Below are 19764 nucleotides of genomic sequence, written 5' to 3' on the forward strand. Positions count from 1 at the left end.
AATACTAAAGAAAGTATTACTGAGCCAGATGGAAACCAATTTAAACTTTGTACTACTGGTTCAGCTTTATATTCCTAAGAGTACCAAATTAGAATGTAACTCAATACTTGCATGAAACAAAATTGTTGCACTCAAATCTTCTCTTGATAAAACACTGCAGTTAATACATGCATATACCTACTGAAAAACATAGACACATACAGCAGAAAAACCAAACTCTTTCCAAACTCAGCCATGTTTTTATCCTGTGAAGGACAATGTATTTGACACTCTATGTATCCTGGAGCTGTAACCCCGCACATCCTTTCCAGATAAAAAAATGTGCTGCAATATTGCAAGACAGCAATGAGCATTTATGGAGACAAGTTTCTGATGCTTTTCTATGCTCTCCTGTGAAGGGCAGCAGTATTTCAAAGAAGCAGTGAAATATTCCTCATGCTTTTCGTTTGGGACTGATGTAGAAATAAGAGGAAAGGATGCAACTGAGAGATACAAAAATAGGGGAACTAAAAAAAAACCATCTGTACATGATGTCAATAGAATCATCATTACATACAGAAGCATTTTCGGATTTTTCTTTTATTTTTAAAGGACAGCACAAGGAAGATGACTCACCACTAGCAATGCAAATAAAATGACTCCACAGCTCCAGACGTCTGCCTTCCTTCCATCATATTTTTCTCCCTGTGCAGCAATGACACAAAAGTTCAAAACACTGCTCACAAGTACATGTATTAATTATCCTTGAAGAACAAGAGAGGGAAAAATGGGAAATCCCATATTTCAGTTCAACCACCTGCTTCCCAACTAGGAGGCCATGACACTGCCCATTAATTGAATTTTTATGAACATCAGTTTACAGCCTTCTCTGGGATCTGTGAGAATGGGCCCAGAAGTAGGGAGCAGGGCAAGAATGGCTGACAACTCACAAATGAGTAGATCTGGCACTTACACAGTGTCAGAGCTGCAATAAAGATATCAAGCCGGTGTTTTTATCTTCCTGGTTCTTCAGGTAGCTTGTCACCAGGCACATTATTTGCAAACTCAGAGCATTGTCTGGACAGTCTCTTCTGTACACTTCCTGCTTGTCTTTACATTAAAACTATGCTTTAAAAGAGGGGAATCTTGGCCACTGAAATCTTGGATACGTATTTTCAGAGGACAAAGGGAGACTACAGGGAAAGGGTGGTTTGTATCATTTAATGGAAACCAGCATCACTGACAGCCAACCCCAGTTCTTCTGCTCAAATGACAGCTACATCAGAGACAGGAAAGTGTATGGGACTGCATCCCCTGGGTGGGAAGATCAAGTTAAATGAGGCTACAGTATTTCTGTCTGATCACATGGCACAAAGGGTACTGTGACAATAACACACGATCATTTCCCTCAGAAAGTTGATGTGGCTTGACTCAGGGCTGAGCCAAACAAAACTGTAGCTACGTTCTTTGTGTCTTTTCCAATGCCTTGGACAGATTTTCTGTACAGAGGGTTTGTCAGCATATTTGCAACAAGTGACACTTTAAAAAATATATTTGTATGCTCTAACGTTAACCAACTTACCCGGATTACTTCAGGGCAAGCATAATGTGGTGATCTGGAACACAAAATACAGTCAAATGAGCATGTAACAGCCTGGTATTTATGGATTTTGTGCATTTCCATTTTGTTTCACAGAATCATGATTCCACAGAATGCAAGTGTCCAAAACCAGCACTTTTTTCCTTACTTCAGTGAGAACACATTTCCAGGAAACTAATGGTAAAGAACTAGCATAGTTCAAAATTCTGTGGCCCTACTATGAATTTCTCAAAAGTGAGGAAGGAAGAGAAGAGGAGGTACATTCTGCGACTATGTAGAATTCCAGCCCTCTAATCCCACCCTTCAATTTGGCCTTGTATCTAATTAGAAGGAAGGCCCACACTTGATAACCTTTTACAAGAAAACAGACAGAAGAGTATTTTCAGACCAAACGCAGCCCTAAACCATGGCTTGCATTTTTTCTGCTAAGATTGCTCTCAATTGCTCTAGCAGCCATAAAAACTGACCGTACATGATTTCAACATGCATTTTTTTTTCTTTTAAAAAACTAAAAAGGATGGACAATAGTACTATTACCTACTGAGTTAATATATTCTTTTCACATCCTTCTACCCATATATCTCCTGTTTGATTCCTGGCGGAGAATAGTTAATTACTTCAACTTGCCAGGTAATCATTTTAATTCCTAAAGATTATAGCCACAGCTATTTATTTTATAGCCATCATTAAAGTAACTTGACAAGTAAAAGGGATGCAAACTGTCTGAGACCTGTGTGCAAATCATGTCATTGTTTATACTGACACCTCCCAGCAGCCCCTGAGCCTGTCTTCATTTGTGCATTTGTTTCTTGTGACAAACGCAATCATGGCTGGGCAATACCTGTCTCACAAAGTAATGAGCAAAACAGTGACACAGTGAGGTGAGGTTAGCTTTATGCTAGGATGCTACATTAATGCCCACTGAGACAGTCCATTAACTGAATTTCCATATACACTACACTTATCTCATGGCAAAATATCATCCTGTGGGTGTGCAATGCTCTGATTTGGTATCACAGCCTTTGGCAGACCATGATAATGAACACAGGGTACGCTTGGGACTGCAGCTACCTTGGCAGCAAAACTTAAGCGAGGGGAGAAAAATGCAGTTGATTCCTCACAAATTTTAGGAAAGGTAGAATTCAGAATTTTAGTACTATATTTAATAGCCCCTATTCCTCCATTTAAGATGTTTTCACAGGTACTCTAACCAGATCTATCTGCTCAGTAGTGATCCCAAGTGTCTTTATTTAGACTGGATTTTAAAAACCTCATTTGAGAGTCAAAACAGATAATGAAAACCAGAGCCTTCCCTCAAAGAGCTGGCTAGAGTTGGTCCTTAGGAGACCAAAAAGACTAGATTTGTGCCTAGTGGGTAGGAAAGACTATGTGGTCGCTCTTGGCGGTCCTGTCACTGGCAGCCATAAGGACATGGACAAGGTTATTTAACATTTTTAAAAGCTGCAGCTGGCCAGTTGGAAAAAGGTGACCAGAACCTCTCCATGAGTCTACTCTTCTGAGTCTACAGCTTTCATATCTCACAAAAGTTTGTATGACTGAATTCACTGGGATTTGAATGAAGTTTCCACCTTCTAAGGCAAAAGCTTCTATAGAAACGAAGAGCCTAACAACAACTATGATGAAATAAAGCTAAAACAGTCAGTAATGTTAATAAAATTGTTGCTTCTTGACTAAGCAGGGGCTGATTTGGGGGACTCGCAGCATAGGTACATACCATCTATTTATGTACCTACTAGCAAATACACTTAAAGAATTTACATTTGTGAAGTCAGCTGGAGTGCAGTGAAGTCTGCTAGATGTTTTACAAGGCACCACTGAAATTGTGCTAAAAACTAGGAGAATGGGTGGAGAAAATGTTATAATAAATCTTTTGAACAAGGTAGATTGATTTGATCATTCAACAGCTGCACTGCAACTGCTCAGAGAGCACAGTTTTCTGACATAGCCATTCTGAATTCTTGCCAGCACACACTAGCTAGATATCTGCAGCATTATCTTGGCTAACAGCTCTAAAACACGTCCTCTGGCCAGCCAGAATCCACAGAAAACTCACTTCCATGCTGCCATTCACAGAGCAACTTCAACTGCTTTAAAGAGAAAACTTGAATTTCATCAAAAATCTATTTATCTTTCTACAGAGTAATGAATATTTCTTTGGCTTTTATCACTAATTACTCAATACATGTGTGTCAAGAGCAACATTCCCTGCCTCTTCCCCTAGGCCATCTCTGCATAGTTCACCTACACCTCTGTGCAGCAAAAGCCACAATCTGCCCATGATAACAAATAAGTATATCACTCGGCAAGATCAAGAAGCAGTTGCTGCCTGCGGGTACTGCTGCAAAAAAGGCACCAATGTTGGCAGTGTTTATTTCAAGGGTGGTGTGGATTTTCCTAGGCTAGTCTGCCTGGACAGGAAGGGCTCCCTGAGTGGTCATTCACAGTCACGACTCCAGAACTCAGTAATCTTAAGGATCTTGGGGGACCTTAGCAAAGCATCTACATGGAATTCTAACTAGAGGAAATAAGCCAGAGTCCACTGGTGAATTCCAGGACAGCCCTGAACAGGTAAACCTGGCATTCAGAAATAAACTTATACATCCTTGATGTATCTATCCTGAATTTCATCTGAAAAACTAGAAAGTAGATCTTGATTTGTGCACATCAAGATACAGCGCAGCTACAGTAGATCTGAGACAACCACGGCCATATCTTCAGTGCAGATGTGATGTGCCTGTGACCTACAGGTCCCATTATGCAAGAGAGACCTGCACTGTGCACACACAAATTAACTGCCTGTGTATGGTTTATCTGGGAATATACAGTGACTGCTTTTCTAGAGAAACAGTTGGTTGACCAAGAAGCGGAGGGAAAGTTGTGTGATCCTACTCCACAGTGTGACAAATCATGTGTTACACTGCCTGATGTGTTCCCAGGTCCCATCAAAGATGAGTATCCATGCCTGGGTCCTTTGGTCCCGTGCCTTAAGATTGTATTATTTGGGGAAGAAGAAAAGCTTATTTGGGTGTCATTCTTTAGGCCTCACAGCTGGAGGCATAGTTTGTGCAGAAAGGGAGGAACAAGAAGTCCCCTTCCCTCTGTTTTTCTTATGCGTGAAGTTACCCTGATTCAGGAGGTGGTACAGGTGCACTGAAGCCTTTCCCTGTCTAGCTGGTCTTGCTGTTGCTCAGGGGCTAGAGTCCCTTCTTCCCCTCCTGTTAATTACCGTCTCGAAGCTGGATTTCAGAGACAGAAAGCTACCCATCAGTGCAAAAGGTTGCTTATGCTTTCCCCCCATGCTGGGTAAGCAAAGGGCTGAGATGAAGGGGAATGTCAGAAGAGTAGCAAAATAGATAAAGGGAATTCTTCAGACATATGTTAGAGCATCCATATTGGAGAAAGCAACAGCCACAGATCATATAGAAAAGTAAGGCCAGGAGAGACTGAAGAAATGGTTCCAGCAGCAGCAGTTAAGGCTGCAGTGAAGGCAGTAGATGTAGGTAAGGCTGTAATTAAGGTAGTAGCTGTAGTTAAGGCTGAGCACTATTTTGCCATTAAAGCTTTAACTCAGTCATTTAACTTTATATGAGTAAACTCAGCATCTAGCCCTCAACCATCTTACATCTGTTTACTCCTCAAGCACAATTACATTTTTGAGAGAATCTGCAAATCAGTTCATTAATTAATATATCAGTTCAAATCATTAAGACTTCGAACCTTTAAGAGATCCTAATTTAAAATGTAAACAGAGCCCTGTATTAAAAGTGCATAAAGATTGCAAAGGTAAGCACCAAAACATTAAAGATTGCTAAAATAAAGCTTGAACAGGCTATACAGTACTCTGCAGGAAAGTCATGGTGAGGCAGTGGATTAGTTGCTGTCCCAACACCTCTGTTTTACTTGTGGCCGAAGTTGGAAAGTCTGTAGCAATGTGAGGGAAGTTTAGTGTCGTGAAGGAAAAAGCTCATGCTAGAGGCAGCTGATTGACACACTTGAGAATCAAACTCTCTGTCTGCCCTTGCCACAGAATCCTTCCAAGCAAGAAAATGAACAGGTGCCTTAAACTGAGACGTTCACAGGTAATTATGAGTTGCAGGTCCCCCAGTTTTCAAAATCACAGTGTGACACATCCAAAGTTTGATTTACAGTATCTCTAAGCATGTGGAGTAGCAGCTGAAGCTAGTAGGCACTCTGCTGTCCAAGTAAAGGGCTGTAATCAAACACTGAGTATTCTGAGATATTAGGCCCCAGAGTACCCACCTGTACATTCAAAAATGGCTAACAATTTTGAGTTTCATTTTGCAGAATCATGTATCCTCATATAAACGGAGATAACCAGATCAATGTTACAAACGTAATATGAAAACAGTATAATTCATATTTGCAAACCTAAGATACCATGATGAAAGTCCTACCTAGCATTCATAACAAAGCTTGAACGCAGTGAGCAGAAATTATGAATGCATCCATAAAATGAATGATGATTAAAAATCAACGCCATCCAAATGCCAAATGAGGAAAAGATTTGTTCAAAAAAACATGTACATGCTCATAATTAATGGCCACATCCTAATGTGCATGGGCTACGGTAATGTTATACTTACAATCTGAAGAGCAGCACATCTTCAATTCTCAGTGCTTGATTTTGCAGATTTAAAGCTCTTTCAACATAACTTAGGATGTGTTATAGGCGAGGGCAGAATTAATGGTTCTTAAGTTGTCTGATGTTTCCCTTTACAATCCTCACTTTAAGGTCCCTATGATTTATTGTTAATCTAACAACAATTTTCCGTGCATTTCATCTGCGTCACACTGGTTTCATCTTTGTGTGCATGCATGTTGTGTATGGGCTGAAACATTTCCTCTAAGTCTAATCTAAATTAAATGGTTTTTTCCCATAAAAAAAGGAAAATGTTTAGTATCCTCAACTGCAAAAGAAAAACTTGAATATTTGTTCGTATTCTCTAGATAAATTTACTCAAACTGCCACTAGAAAACTGCAGTTTGCGTTTACTAGCAGTAACTCTCTAGAGCAGAGGTGTCAAACTCATTTTCACCAGGGGCCACATCAGACTTGTGGTTGCCTTCAAAGGGCCAAATGTAACTTTAGGACTGTACAAAGTAGGAGTCATTACAGTTGTACAGTCCTAAAGCCACATTTGGTGAAAATGAGTTTGACACTCCTGGTGTAGAGCATCAGAATCAAAATCCTACCTGCACTGGTAACACTCCACAGAACAATTTTTCTACCTGAACCAGAAACTAAGAGCTGCTATGGCTGGCGTTATCACAAGGTACCAAACTTTAAAACAAAGTGAGTGCAAAATCAACAGGAAATAGACACAGGACTGACAGCAACTGACTGAGACAAACTGGTAGGGGAAAGCAAAGCTGGAACCTAGTTGAAAAGAGAGAAGGATCTGTGATTTGGGGCCAAATATGGAGCAGAAATGATGTGGAGAATTCGGCAACACTAAAGCACAGATCAGGGAAAGAGATGGGAATGGAGTGCTGGGAATGGAAGCACTTGATGAGATGTGATAAAAAGTACTGATTCTGGCATTTCAATTTTAAGAGTCTAAATTTGCAACCCTAACAATAACTGGATATAGGATACTTCCATATGTTTTAGACAACATGCACACATTTGTTATAAAGGAGAAAATATGTGCAACATCATGTCTTGTCACTAAAATCAGAAATGGTGCTTGGGACACTGAGATGTGTGGCAACTGAATATCACTCTTCTGAATTGCCTGCTCATCACAGGTGTGATGATACACTAAATACAGAAGTAAGGGAAGCAGAAGCTAGATGATCTCTGCTAGCATTTCTAAGAAAGACACAGTGCATTGGCTGTTATAAATACCCTGAGCTCAAAAAGAGACAGCAATCAGTCCTAATGAGAATACATGCTTTTGTTTTGTTTTGGTTTGGTTGTGGCTTTTGTTTTTGTTTTGTTTTGGGTTTTTGTAATAGATTGAGCAAATCTGTGGGTCTGCAAAGTGTTGCTAGGAATTGCTATGGAGAGCTGAGAGCAGAGGAATTCACTGTGCTGGGGCTGGAAGTTGCTGTTTCCCTCCATTATGCCATCAACAGGCACAAAGCTTTCTTCTCACTCTCAATAATTCAATCAGCGTCACTCTTCCCGCATTCACACAGCTTTCTGGATCAGGACAGGGGTTCCCAACGGAGACACCCACACGGGGGAACTGTTGCACAGTCATTGAATCGTGGGGCTGTCAGCAGGGGTGTCAGTCTCCACACGCATTGCCTCCGAGAGACTGGGTCTGGTGCTGGAGTGAGCTACTTTTACATGTCAGCTCTGTCCTAGCTCTTGGTTGGGATAGGGAGATTTGGGGGCAGGCAGCACAGGGACTAGCATCGCTGTGGGTTCTTAGTCACATGGCAGCTTGGAGCAATCTGCATGGAGCAGGACTTGGTCTTTCGAAGCTGCGATGAGTCAAACAAAGTGAGGAAATGGCAAAAATTTTACTTTGCCAGGTTTCTGTAAGGAGTAATGAGGAATTAGGAAAGATCTTTACAAACTCCCAAGAATTGTAACTCAATAGTATTCTCTGTCCATCCTTCATTTTAGCGATAAGCCTTCTTAATTCAAGAAAAGAGAACAAGGTCCAGGGAATGCTCCAACCATTCCTACTTTTCCAAGACTCTGACAGACTGCAATTTATGTTCAGAGCAACTTGGGCACTGCAATGACTTGCCAAGATGGAGAACTGAAGCAGAGAAACGTAATGCATCTTGTCCAAGACCACCCTGAATGCCTTCAGCAGAGACAGAAATCAAGCTCAGATCAGCTGGGTCTCAGTCCTGAGGTTTAACCATGAGACACTCACTCTTCTTGCCTAGTGACAATTCAGGATGGATTGGACAGTATCTACCACTGAAACACTGCGAGGCAGCAGGATGGGAAGAATCACTGTGAAAAGAGACAGGGAAAGTCTCTGCATACCACTGCCTGCCTGGGGAAAGAGAAGGAAGAGCCGAAGAGATCTGAAATAACATAAGTAGCATCCTATCACATCTACTGCTTCCTTCCCTGTCTGCTGTTTGCTCACAAACCTCCCCTGCTCTCGGAGGAATGCAGAGACTTACTGTGTTACTTTGGCATTTTGAGGACCATCTCTCCATGAGACTGTCTTGGTGTGCAATTTCTGCAATAAGCAGAATTATTCCTGCAGACCCTACAAACAGCTCCCTCACAGTTTAAAACTACGGCTCATTCCCCTGTGTTGTGTACACACAGCATTTGCATAAATACGTTTCCAGTAATGGGAATTCATTACAATCAAGGCCCAATGTGCAGTCTGTCAGTGACAAATTATGTCAGCGAAACAGCAGGTCCATCCTTACCTCCTTTTCTTACATAAACACAACTGGATTGAACTATTATTTTTTTGTCCAGGTAGCCACCAGTACTACAGAAAAGCATGCACGTCTAAGTAGTAGCTCCCAGAAAGCACAGACTTTGAGGTATGCAATACAGCATACGCCAGGCTATGTATTTATGTTCATGAGGCTAGTCAAGGCTCTCTGGTGACCTAAAGCTTACCGAAACTTTGGACTAAATTTAGCAGTTCACTTGTGAGAGCAAAGAACTTTTGACTGCACTCTAACTGCTCTGCTGTACTGACAAAGTTAGCTGCATCACACGGCTCAACCCCATCTGATCCTCCCACTCTGACTGACAGAAATACCTGGAGACTCCTTGTCTGACTGTCAGTGGAAATGTTACAGTTTCATCTCATTATCAGTGTTCACAGCACAGATAAAACCATTCTGGAAATTAACTTCTGGGTGCATGGAGGAGCATCTCATTAAAGCTCAGTATCTCAGCCGTGATTCACTCTGTTTTCTTCCTTTTTATGCTGGCTGAAAGTACCAACTACAAGGGTAGGTAAAACTGTTGACTTGAAAAGCTCTGAGGTTGGTTATGGTGTGTGCTCTAAGGAAAAGGGAGTCATAACTGGATTGCCTTTCTCTGTGAACAGTGTGGCATAATGTTATATATTCCTTCCTTCCTCCTTTCACCCTCCAAACCAGAGAGATCACAAGACACCAGTACCAGCCATGCTGGGCTCCATGCCAGGAGAATTAATGAAGTGGTGTAATAGCTCACATGGAGGCCTAGTGATTGGCACCACACTTAAAATGCATCTGCAAGGCAGGAGATCATAGTGTTGCTGCTGTGTTCTGTTTATTACAGGCATGTCTCTTCCGTTCCATTGATTTCTTTATTAGTGTGTTTTAAGCCCGTGATATGGGGGCTGGCTCTGCTTGAAGCATGAAGGTTTGAATTCCAGCACAACTTATGGAAAGAAAGTCTGCCTTTGAGACTCTAGACCTGGATGATAGAGCCCAGAGCTCACAAGAACAGGAACCCTACTGAGAGGTTCCCAAGGAGTTTGAAAAATCCTGTGGGGCAATGTGAGACTGGGTTGTTTTTTATACTGCCTCTGTTTGTTTTTTTTTTTTTCATGGATGGAAGAGGATAAATTTTATCTTAAAGAGTCTAGAGGCTTTATGGTAACTGCAGGGAGGACTTCATTTCCTAATCTAGAAGGGAGGTTTGCCAGCAGCTGCAAGCAACAGATGTGTAGACTCATAGCTCCTTGCTTTTCTTCTGTGCTGTTAAGAGGTCAGATCTTGACTTGACATGGACAGGAAGGAACGGGTAGGTCTCAGTGAACTCATCAGCCAGCATTCAGTCGCACCCTGAACTTCAAATAATTTTGCTATCCATTATTCCTGACTTGGAAAGCAGAGCTGTACAGCTCAGTACTGACAGGCAGTGGCTGGGTTGTATAGGGAACCATGATGGTTCCATACCTACCCTGAATTGCCTTGTCTCAGACCACAGACTGAATAAACATGGACTGTAACTAGCTGAGCATGGGGCTGGGCTAGAGTCATCATATTCACACAGTCAAAGGCCAGGAAGAGCAGGTCTGTACATAAGGAGCTGGAAATCTGCTGGTGCTGTCTGCAACTGCAGTTGCTGAGCTCGCTGTTATAACAGATTCAGACACAGCTAAAAGCTGGCGTAGCGGTGCCAGGTTGCAGCAGCTCAGTGCAGCTGCTGCCCTTGCCACAGCTCACTGCGGCAGCCCCTGCACAATCAACACTGCACTGAGCCATAGCTATGGGGGTGTGGGGAGCGGGGAGGTACAGTCCAGGGTGGCCCAAGAGGTGATGGTGATGAGAGGGCATTGCCCCTGGAGAGCATGTCCTGTCCCTGGCCAGGCACCTGGGCTTTGCTCAGCTGTTGGGCTTATTTCTGGCTCCCCTGGAAATTTCTAGGAAGTTCTTGCTGGCAACTGGATTGTCAGATAATTGGTTTTAGATTGCCCCTCCGATATTCCTCCAGTCTCTTTGTATCTGCATTCATGCCCTGCTTCTCATTGCAAAGGACCCTGCTGACTCCCTGTCAGTTCTGCACATAAGCCGAAATGAAGCATCGTGGAGCATGAACAGGAAGAGCTGCAAGCAGGCAGCCTAATCAGGACATGCAAATTCCGTTTCAGAACTCCTAGATTTGTTTTTTTTTCCACCACCTAATATTTTTATAGCCTGTTCATAAAACAGCCAATACCACTGCTTTCAGTTCCCAAAAACTATATGGCCAGTACATATGCAGATGCATCCAAACCTGAAAGCCTTGATTTGTATATCCACATGCGACAGCTACAGAGGCCTGCTTTTCACTGTGAAGCGCTTAAAAAAACTTAGTTTAGCTATCTTATACACTGCTTGCATCGTATCAATTTATTGTCTTGCTGGGAAATAACAATGCACGGTGCAAGTCAGCAGGTCTTTATTGAAACTCTTACTATTGACAACTTTTATGTCTGGAATCTATCATTGATTTTTGCAATATGTTCTGAGACACTCACCCGCAACTGGTTTCTAACAAGCTGTCCCCAACCTGCAGCGATGCCATCCCGAAGTCTGCTATCCGAATGTTGTTCTTTTCATCCAGCAGTAGGTTTTCTGGTTTTAAGTCCCTGTGGCTGTGAAGAGAAGATCAAAATCTGAGTTAAATTATCCACGACAGCTTTTCCACTCCAAAACTTGTTCTTTATCCAGCATATCCTGCAACCTATTATATATTAATTGAAGTTACGGGTTTTTTTTGTGTGTCTCAGGCAGGAGAACACACATATGCCAGCCCCAATCTTCGCAATACTCCTGACTGTATCCCAAATGCTCACTCCTAATGAATGCAAGGCTGGAGCCTGAAGTGCCCTGACAGGAAATGAGCATCTTCAACTTCCAGCGACACCAACACAATCTGAGGGAATGACTGAGGGAAATAGGTCAGGGGAGAATTTCAGCCTGGATTCAGGGCTGATATACTCCAACATATGCCAGCTCCTTAGGGTAGGAGGCAACACCATCAGTATATTCTGTCAACAACAGAAAACAAAACAAGTGGTATCTAAAGAATAAAACATCTTCGGTGTAAATGCTACTGCAAAAAGCCGCTATCAGGAGTTGTTTACATAGTCATATAGCTTTGAAATAATTTTGCGTAATTAGCTCTGATGGAGAAATCCCTTCAGCCCAGCACTGCTAATAACTGAGGGTGCCAGCAGCAGGAAGGAAGATAGAGAATTCTCTCCTTTCCATCAAAACTCAATTCTCTTATTATTCGTCAACATGGGAAGAGTCAGGCAGCCATGATCTTCAAGGTGGAAACTCCCACTTTAAATCAAACATCTAATACATTGACTAATTTGCTAATCTCCGTTACCCTCAGCCAACACCACTATGCACCTGTGTCTGTTTCTTAGTATTCAAGTCCTTTTGTACAACTATTACATTTACTTGATTTTATACCCAAAGACAAAAATCTTGCACAAAATTTGTGACAACTTTGCTTTTTTTCTTCTTTTTGCCACTCTTGAAGAGTCACAGAGATGAGAAGCACTTTCAGCAGATTAAAGAAGTAGCTCTTTTATTGTTTTTGCCTATGAGTAGGCAAAATAAGTCTTTGATGTCTTGCTAACAAAAGTTCCAATTACAAGTACTTAAACCTTGCACGCAAAATGACCAGCTTTGGCAGCTACTCAGAGCACAAACCCATTGGAAATGGCAAGCTGGTAACATGTGTGAGTGTCAGGCAAACAACAGCCTTTCACAGCAACGGTTCGCTGAAACCAGTTACCCTGTCCAGAAACTGAACTCCACAAAAGGACCAGTGTCAGGATAGCCTAGCCCAGTAACACCCATAATGGAAGGCAGCCTTATCTCCATGCCATTCCCTCTTCACTTCTTAGAACATTTCTCTAGCACACTTCATGCAAGTGTAATTCTATCTCTATACCACTCTAGAGGAGGTCAGTCTCTACCCTCTCACAGAAACATGAGAGGCATGATAACATCTTGGAAATTATCTCCTCCTCTGATCTGAAGAGAAGTCTGGAATGATCAGTTAGAGACAATTTGTAAATAATGCAGATGAATTCTACGTAAAACCAGAGCACACTGTAATAGGACACCTGGAAAGTGTAACAGATACTTGGAAAGGAGACTTTCAGCAAAATAGCACACATTCAAAACAGGTACTGGTCATGTCCCTTATCACTGAGTTCTACGATTCCTTTCCCCTCACTTTTTAAAAAGCATAAAATTTGGTCTCCAATCTTGCATAAAGATGATGAACTCTGTGTGTTAAAGTGGACTGGTTAACCATGGGCAAACAATTCAGTAGATAAAGGAGCAGCATGATTCAGAATATGTACATATTGTCATCTGACAAAGCCAAAGGTGCTTTATCAAATCTATCTTTCTCATAGAAACCAAAATTTTGAGGTAACTGGAGACAGAAGACTTATTAGCCATATAGTAACTATGAACATAGTAATACCTACTTGACAGAAAAGCAGGAGATGAGTGACAAGGAAACATCCTAGCGGCAGTGAATGACCAGTTAATGGCCATGAAAAGAGCCCCTGGATGCCATCACCAAGGTATAACAGTTCTCGACGAAGGCAAGATTGTCAACATGTGCCAAATCCGCACATGCTCCAGCCCCAGCAGTAAAACGGAGTGAAGAGCCCACAGTCCTAAGGCAAGCTAGGGTAGCTAGACACTAATGAGACAGTAGTGTGTGATTTAATCTTTCCTCCAGCAGACATCCTGGGCAGTTCTCATCTTGCAACTGCTTTCATTAACGGGGTGCTGGGAAGACCTCATCCGCCTGGGGAGATGTGCTGAAGTTCTCCTGTCTGAGGACCTGGGCTCAGTGGCAAGTAACAGCTGCCTGTGAAGTGAACAGTGCTTGTTTGATGCTGTGAAACCAGAAACCTCCCCACAGCTACGGCTGAGTGCCTGTCCTTCTATTGCGTGTAGTTTTTCAGCAGTTATGGTTGTTTTTCAGTCTGGGTGACTGCTCCTAGCTGACTGCTGAACAGATACATGGCGTAGAAGCTGAGGGTGGCGCTGCCCGCACCTGTTCTGCTGTTTGTGCACTGGCTGATATCATCCATACATGTTCAGCCTATACCAGGCATACTGCTGACATGTGTCTTTTGTACCGAAAACCTGAAATTCTTAGCTTATCCTAAAATTGTGTACTTTTTTGAGAGAGAAGAAAACTTGAAGGAATGCTCAAGGCATAGCATGACCTAAGCACAGGACGTCCACAAGGGTTTCTCCAGCCTGGATGCTGGAGAATGAAAATGAGTATAGTATTTACTGGTGGAAAGAAGTCTCTTTCTACCCATTTCATTCTGCCTTTCCATCAGGTGGACTCCACAACACAGACAGTTTTAGGTCTGGGATTTTAGGAGGATCAAGTGGGAAAATGAGGTTCCCATAAGGTGGGAAATATAATCAGGCTTTTTGTAGAGAGCCACTGCAAGAGAGAGAGGAAAAAGGAGGTGCAATCATTCACATTCCAAATGTGGAGTAAGCTTCTCCTCACTGTGCTGTGCAACGCTGTTCCATGAATGATCAGCCTATGTGGGCTGATGGAGGTCTTTAGGCAGAGGTCCTGACCCACCTCCTAGAGAGCATTTTGAAAGCCTTAAGTTTGGATCTAGGGATTCACAGGACTGGGACAGTATGTGTGAAAGGAAATCTGGAGTGGCAACAGACCTTAAAGATTTTCTTTCTTCTTTGTCCTCCAGATGCTCACTAAAATAAACCAAGAAAAAGTATCAGCTCTTCACTATAGCCCACTGAGGAGAGTGTGGACTCTGTTAAGAATTGTTAAGTTTATTGCTGACTGGGTCCTAAAATACAAGAACTGTCATACGGAAGTTTTGCATCTCTCTGACCCTTATCCATCCCTCTTTCAACATGGCCCTAGTGCCCAGTATGGATGGCTAGCACAGGAATTTCATGGCAGAGCCTGGGTATTTTCTTTGTACTGCAGTAGCATTCCTGTCAGATATCCGAGTGCCAGTGGGATTGGGCAGTGCTTGCACATTCAAACACAATATAATTTTATGCCCCAATGACAATTTTAGTCTAGCTGGAATGTTTCTCTGCTATCCATCTTTGGACCACTTTGAGTTTGCTGAAGCAGCATCCTGGGGACAGAAGTCAGGCCGAGAGTCTGAACCAGAGTGGCAGAACCAGCACCACTGCCACTGGGAATGAGCCTTCCTCTCTGCATTTGCATTTCCCATCTTTGTATTGCCAGCTTTTCAAATGCCAGAGGGAAGGGAGAGGAACATATGGGAATAGGGAAGGCTTGTTATAATTTACCTAAGAGCCCAGCAGCCCGGACAGCTTCATGCATTCATATTTGGAAAGAAGTCTCTTGTGCCAAAATGAAACAAAACAAAACAAAATTAAAATCCCACTGTATGTGGTAATTACTTGGCATTAATGGAACATTGCAGAGTAAATGCATTTAATTTGGTCTCATTCCAGCTGATCTCTCTAACTCTCCATGTCTTATATGACCGCATCAACTCCTCTCTCTGCAGGTGAACAGAGGACTCGTTACCCTTTTGTTGTTCTAAAGGCTTTAAAGCTGTAGGGGCTTTATCACGTGGCTGGAAAATCAGAAGAGAAGGAAGCAGCTTCTTTAGTGACAAACACAGCAAACTCTCCTATTGAGCCCTCCATATGCTGAGAAAGAATATGAAATGCAGCACTCCGGAAGAAGTCAGTGCAAGCCTCATTCAGAGTGGTCACAGACTGCCCAGAGCTCCTCAGCCAAGAGAATGGAACAAGAAGTTAGTTCCAGGAGCCTGCACTGGCAGGCTTTTGAAGGGAGAGCGTGTGAGTGAAAGGGAGCCATTAAACAAGCCATGACAGGGGAAGAACACACTGTCAGACTCTCCACAGCATCCCTCTATTACAGATTACAACAAAGGCTTTACAATTCCCTCGCAGCACAAAATGGGTCCAGAGAGAGGTCCCATGGAAATGGGCACAGATGTTGGAGGTGGTGCATAGAAAATGAAAGGCACACATATAGATTAATATGTTCCAGTTTCCCACTTACACATGGGCCACGTTTTCTGCTTGCTCGCAGTGATGCTATTCAGACAGCTCCTCTAGCTCCCTCCGTTGCCTTTCTAGTCCATCCTCCTGCTCTGGGAATATCCCTGTATCTGTACTGCACGCAATTGCAGCAAACATAAAAAAAAGAAGTAAAACATTCTCTCCCTGTCACCCAAGGTTAGCAGAAGATTTTTGGTGTAGTGACAGACTCCAGATCTTGGATTCAAAGGAGCTATGTCAGCAGGCACGACATGATGAACTATCCCATTATTTTAAAGTGATTTTTGAGCTGAAACGTTCATATCAGTTTCTATGACAACTCAGTGTAGGTCACAGACTTCTAACCCAAGAAACCTCCTAATTGCAGTAGTTGCAGGTCATTTGTACTAATCAAATTGTTGGCTACTTTGCAAATGCTTTTCTTACTGACCTCAAACTCCCAGAAGGGCCAGACCACAGAATAATTGTTCTTCAGTATGCCTCTTAAAAGTGCCTGATGTGATGCAAATAATTCATCAGTAATAATTGATAGTATGAGAAGCAATATTTTTTATTTTCTTGAGCAGAAAAAGCTTTCCATCTTATTTTCTCTTGCTTCTGCAAATCAGATCTGAATGTGTAACTTGAGTCTACCTACAGAAGAATCTTTGTTTAAAGTCATTGTGGCTATGCTCAAATTTAGCAAATTTTCGCAGAATTGTGCAGAACAAGTAAATATAGTTATAGCAAGGAAAAAGGAAAAGATCTATAAACATATCAGGAGACCCAGAAAAGGGTTTGTATGCATAAAACCTTGCTTGCTTTTTAATAATTATTTCCACTGATTTATTAAAATACATTTTTCTCCCTTACCAACATTGCCTCAAAAAATAGTCATGTATTTCCAAGACAGAACAGACTGTCAGGTTTGATCACCACTCCTGTACTTGCCAGAAAATGTTACCTGGTTATGCTTACAGTAAGACTATGCCATTTTTGAGATTCCAGTGGCTTATATAAAGAAGTAAACTTAAAAAAATACATGTCGTCTGACTTTATCTGAGCTGTTAACTTCACCTTTGGCATTGCAGCCACCGTACCTGACGGGTTTTCTCCAGTTCCCAGTACAACGGAAACTTGAAAATTCCTCACTGTTTTGGAGTGAGTCCCAGTCACAGATCTGAATCTCCTGGATTCAGGCAACGATTGGAGAATCTCAGCTCTCGACAGGGCAAAAAGGTACATTCCTCACTTCTAATGGTCTGAAAGAAAACTTGACAACCTAGAGACTCAAGGACCGGAAAAAAAATGAAAACCAGAAACCAATTTCATGAAATTCCACAATTTCTAGGTCAGTTTCAGATTTGGAGGGCTTGAGTTATCATTTCATAGTGTCCAGTTGCTGCAATCTTAAGTGTTCCACAGACCATCCCTGCAGAAGACTATAGCATGCTCCTTATAAATGAAGTAAGGCAGAGCAGGAGTGACTAGGAGGGTGGCACTATCTGACAGAACATGGCACCTGGCATTCTTCAGCTTTCTCTGTTTCTTGAAGACATCCCAGATTTTCCCCTAAAAGCATGCTTCCTTTACTGACAGTGCTCTGCAGCTCCTGCCTGCAGGAATATACCAGAGATTTTGGCACGACTGCTGCGAAATCTCGAAGCATTATTTTATAAGGAGACTTCCTCCCCCTGCACTAACGGGAAGAACACAAGGCAAAGTCAAACAAAGCTCTTATTCATTGCCTCAGCCATCTAAGTCACACACTCCCATGCCTACGCATGCACACACAGACACACTTCAGCAAGAGCCTTGTGCGTACTCAAGCAGGCACAGCCCCAGGCAATGAAAGGAGAAAGGGCCCTCATAATTGTCATTTATCAATATTCATAAGGAACCTGCCCTAGCCCCCTCTTGTGCATACTTGGGAAAAAAAAACCAAAATGAAATCCAACCAAAATAAAAATAAAACGAAATAATCATCTTGCTGCTCATTACCGCAGGGGATTTCCTCTCAATGTCACCACTGCCCTGTGCAGTAATTGGCATTATCTGTTATCTCTGAAGCCATAATAAGGTTTGCCACGGGGCATTTTCTGTAATCATATTTTTATTTGTCAGCTTGTGAGATACAAACACCAAATATGAGCTTGACCAAAGCAAAACCCCAACACAGACAAAATACGCACGCCGCCAATCCCGGCCCTTGCCGGTGATGTCACGCCCAGCCAATGAGGCGCCCGCCAGCTCCCCACCCGCTCCCACCCCCAGTGCACTGCAGCATCCCCTCGCTCCACAGAATAAGAGGCTTTTCCTAAGGAAAGCAAGGATTTGCAACCTACCCCCATACGTGCTCCTACATTGTTTCCGACAGAAAATACAGCTGGCACTGAAATGGCTGAGAGCTCTCCTACAGTATAGAGGCAGGATATTCAAAAGGGGCTATTGATTTGGGGCATCCAGCTGCGACATCTTAAAGGCCCTGAACTTAGGAGAGCAGACAACCCAGCATTTGGTGAATGGCAGCTTAGGAAAAAAAAATAACCATTTATGTCCAAAGAAAGCCTTCTTACACTGATGTCCAAGGAAGCCCAGGCTCCTCTGCCATTTCTTGCACCACTGCTGAGCGAGTCTGCTCTGGGCACTGCAGCACGGTGCAAAGCTCTGGAGCTGGCACAGAGGAAGAGCTGGAAGCAGAAGCAACAACGCTGCATCACTGAGCTAACCGCCCTGCTTGCCAGCTCAGGCAGAGCCGCAAGGTAACACAGATACACTGTTTGCAGGTTCCCACGCAGTACCTCTGCACAGTGCTGTCTGTTCATACCCGTGGTTGCCTGTGGGTCCCTCATGCAGCGCTCTGCTATGTATACAGAAAAGTCCTTAGACAGTCCTACAGTGGGTTACCTATAAGATTTCCCCATAGTCAGCCCATACCACAAAACCCCATAAATGACTGCACCTCAGGTGCTCATACTTTCTTAAAACAACATACAGACTCAAGCTCCAAACCTATTCTGATTCCCTGTCTGAGCTGCTTGTTTGACAACAACTCTCGGACATAGGTGATCTCTCCACAAAGCAGCAGCAGAAGCCTTTTACTGACGTGAGGATTGGGGAATCCTCCTTGCAGATTCTTTGATCTGGGAATCCTGGTGCATCAATACATTTTGAGCAATGAAAGCTGAATGTGGTTACGTACTGCTGTGAAAGTAAGCCACGGGTATTTCAGTGGCTTGGGAGGTTCAGGAAGAAGATGGGACAATAATACGGGGTGGGAGACACCAGGCTATCAATCTATTCTGCCAGTTGGTTAGAGGCACCCACATTTAGTTATTAACCAAAGTAGAAGCCTTCATTTTTCAATATGGTCATAACTGGATAACCTGGCTGATGAGATGATTTGTCATTTCACTGCCCCACGACAGGACAAGGCCAGGCTTCATTGCTTAGGAGAGCACATTAACTTTTATACTCACATACACACACACATACATTTAGGTATGCTCTGATTTTCAAAAAGGTTTTAATGATAACTGTCCCGAATACAACACAGAATCTAATATAACACAGACCATACAATCTCATACCTGGAGGGAAGGGGAGCTTATGATTTACTGCTAACTTATTCAGCACTAGATGCTACTTGAGTGGGAGTTGGCAAGAAGACAGGGGTTTACTTCTAAACAAGACTACTGCCC

General features: G+C 42.7%; 1 protein-coding gene across 9 annotated transcripts in view; it reads right to left on the reverse strand.

Annotated features, from left to right (window-relative positions):
* The window catches only part of BRSK2 (BR serine/threonine kinase 2), a 326267-nt gene that overhangs the window by 70163 nt on the left and 236340 nt on the right, over positions 1–19764 (reverse strand). For all 9 annotated transcript variants that reach the window (XM_071809011.1, XM_071809010.1, XM_065840016.2 and 6 more), the window contains exons 5-7: positions 11515–11631; positions 1562–1595; positions 616–684 (exon numbers count right to left, since the gene is read on the reverse strand). In XM_071809011.1, the coding sequence (XP_071665112.1) occupies positions 616–684; positions 1562–1595; positions 11515–11631 (220 nt within the window). The remainder of the gene's footprint in view (positions 1–615; positions 685–1561; positions 1596–11514; positions 11632–19764) is intronic.

The sequence above is a fragment of the Patagioenas fasciata genome, chromosome 5, assembly GCF_037038585.1.
Source record: "Patagioenas fasciata isolate bPatFas1 chromosome 5, bPatFas1.hap1, whole genome shotgun sequence".
In the NCBI taxonomy this organism is placed as follows: Eukaryota; Metazoa; Chordata; class Aves; order Columbiformes; family Columbidae; genus Patagioenas; species Patagioenas fasciata.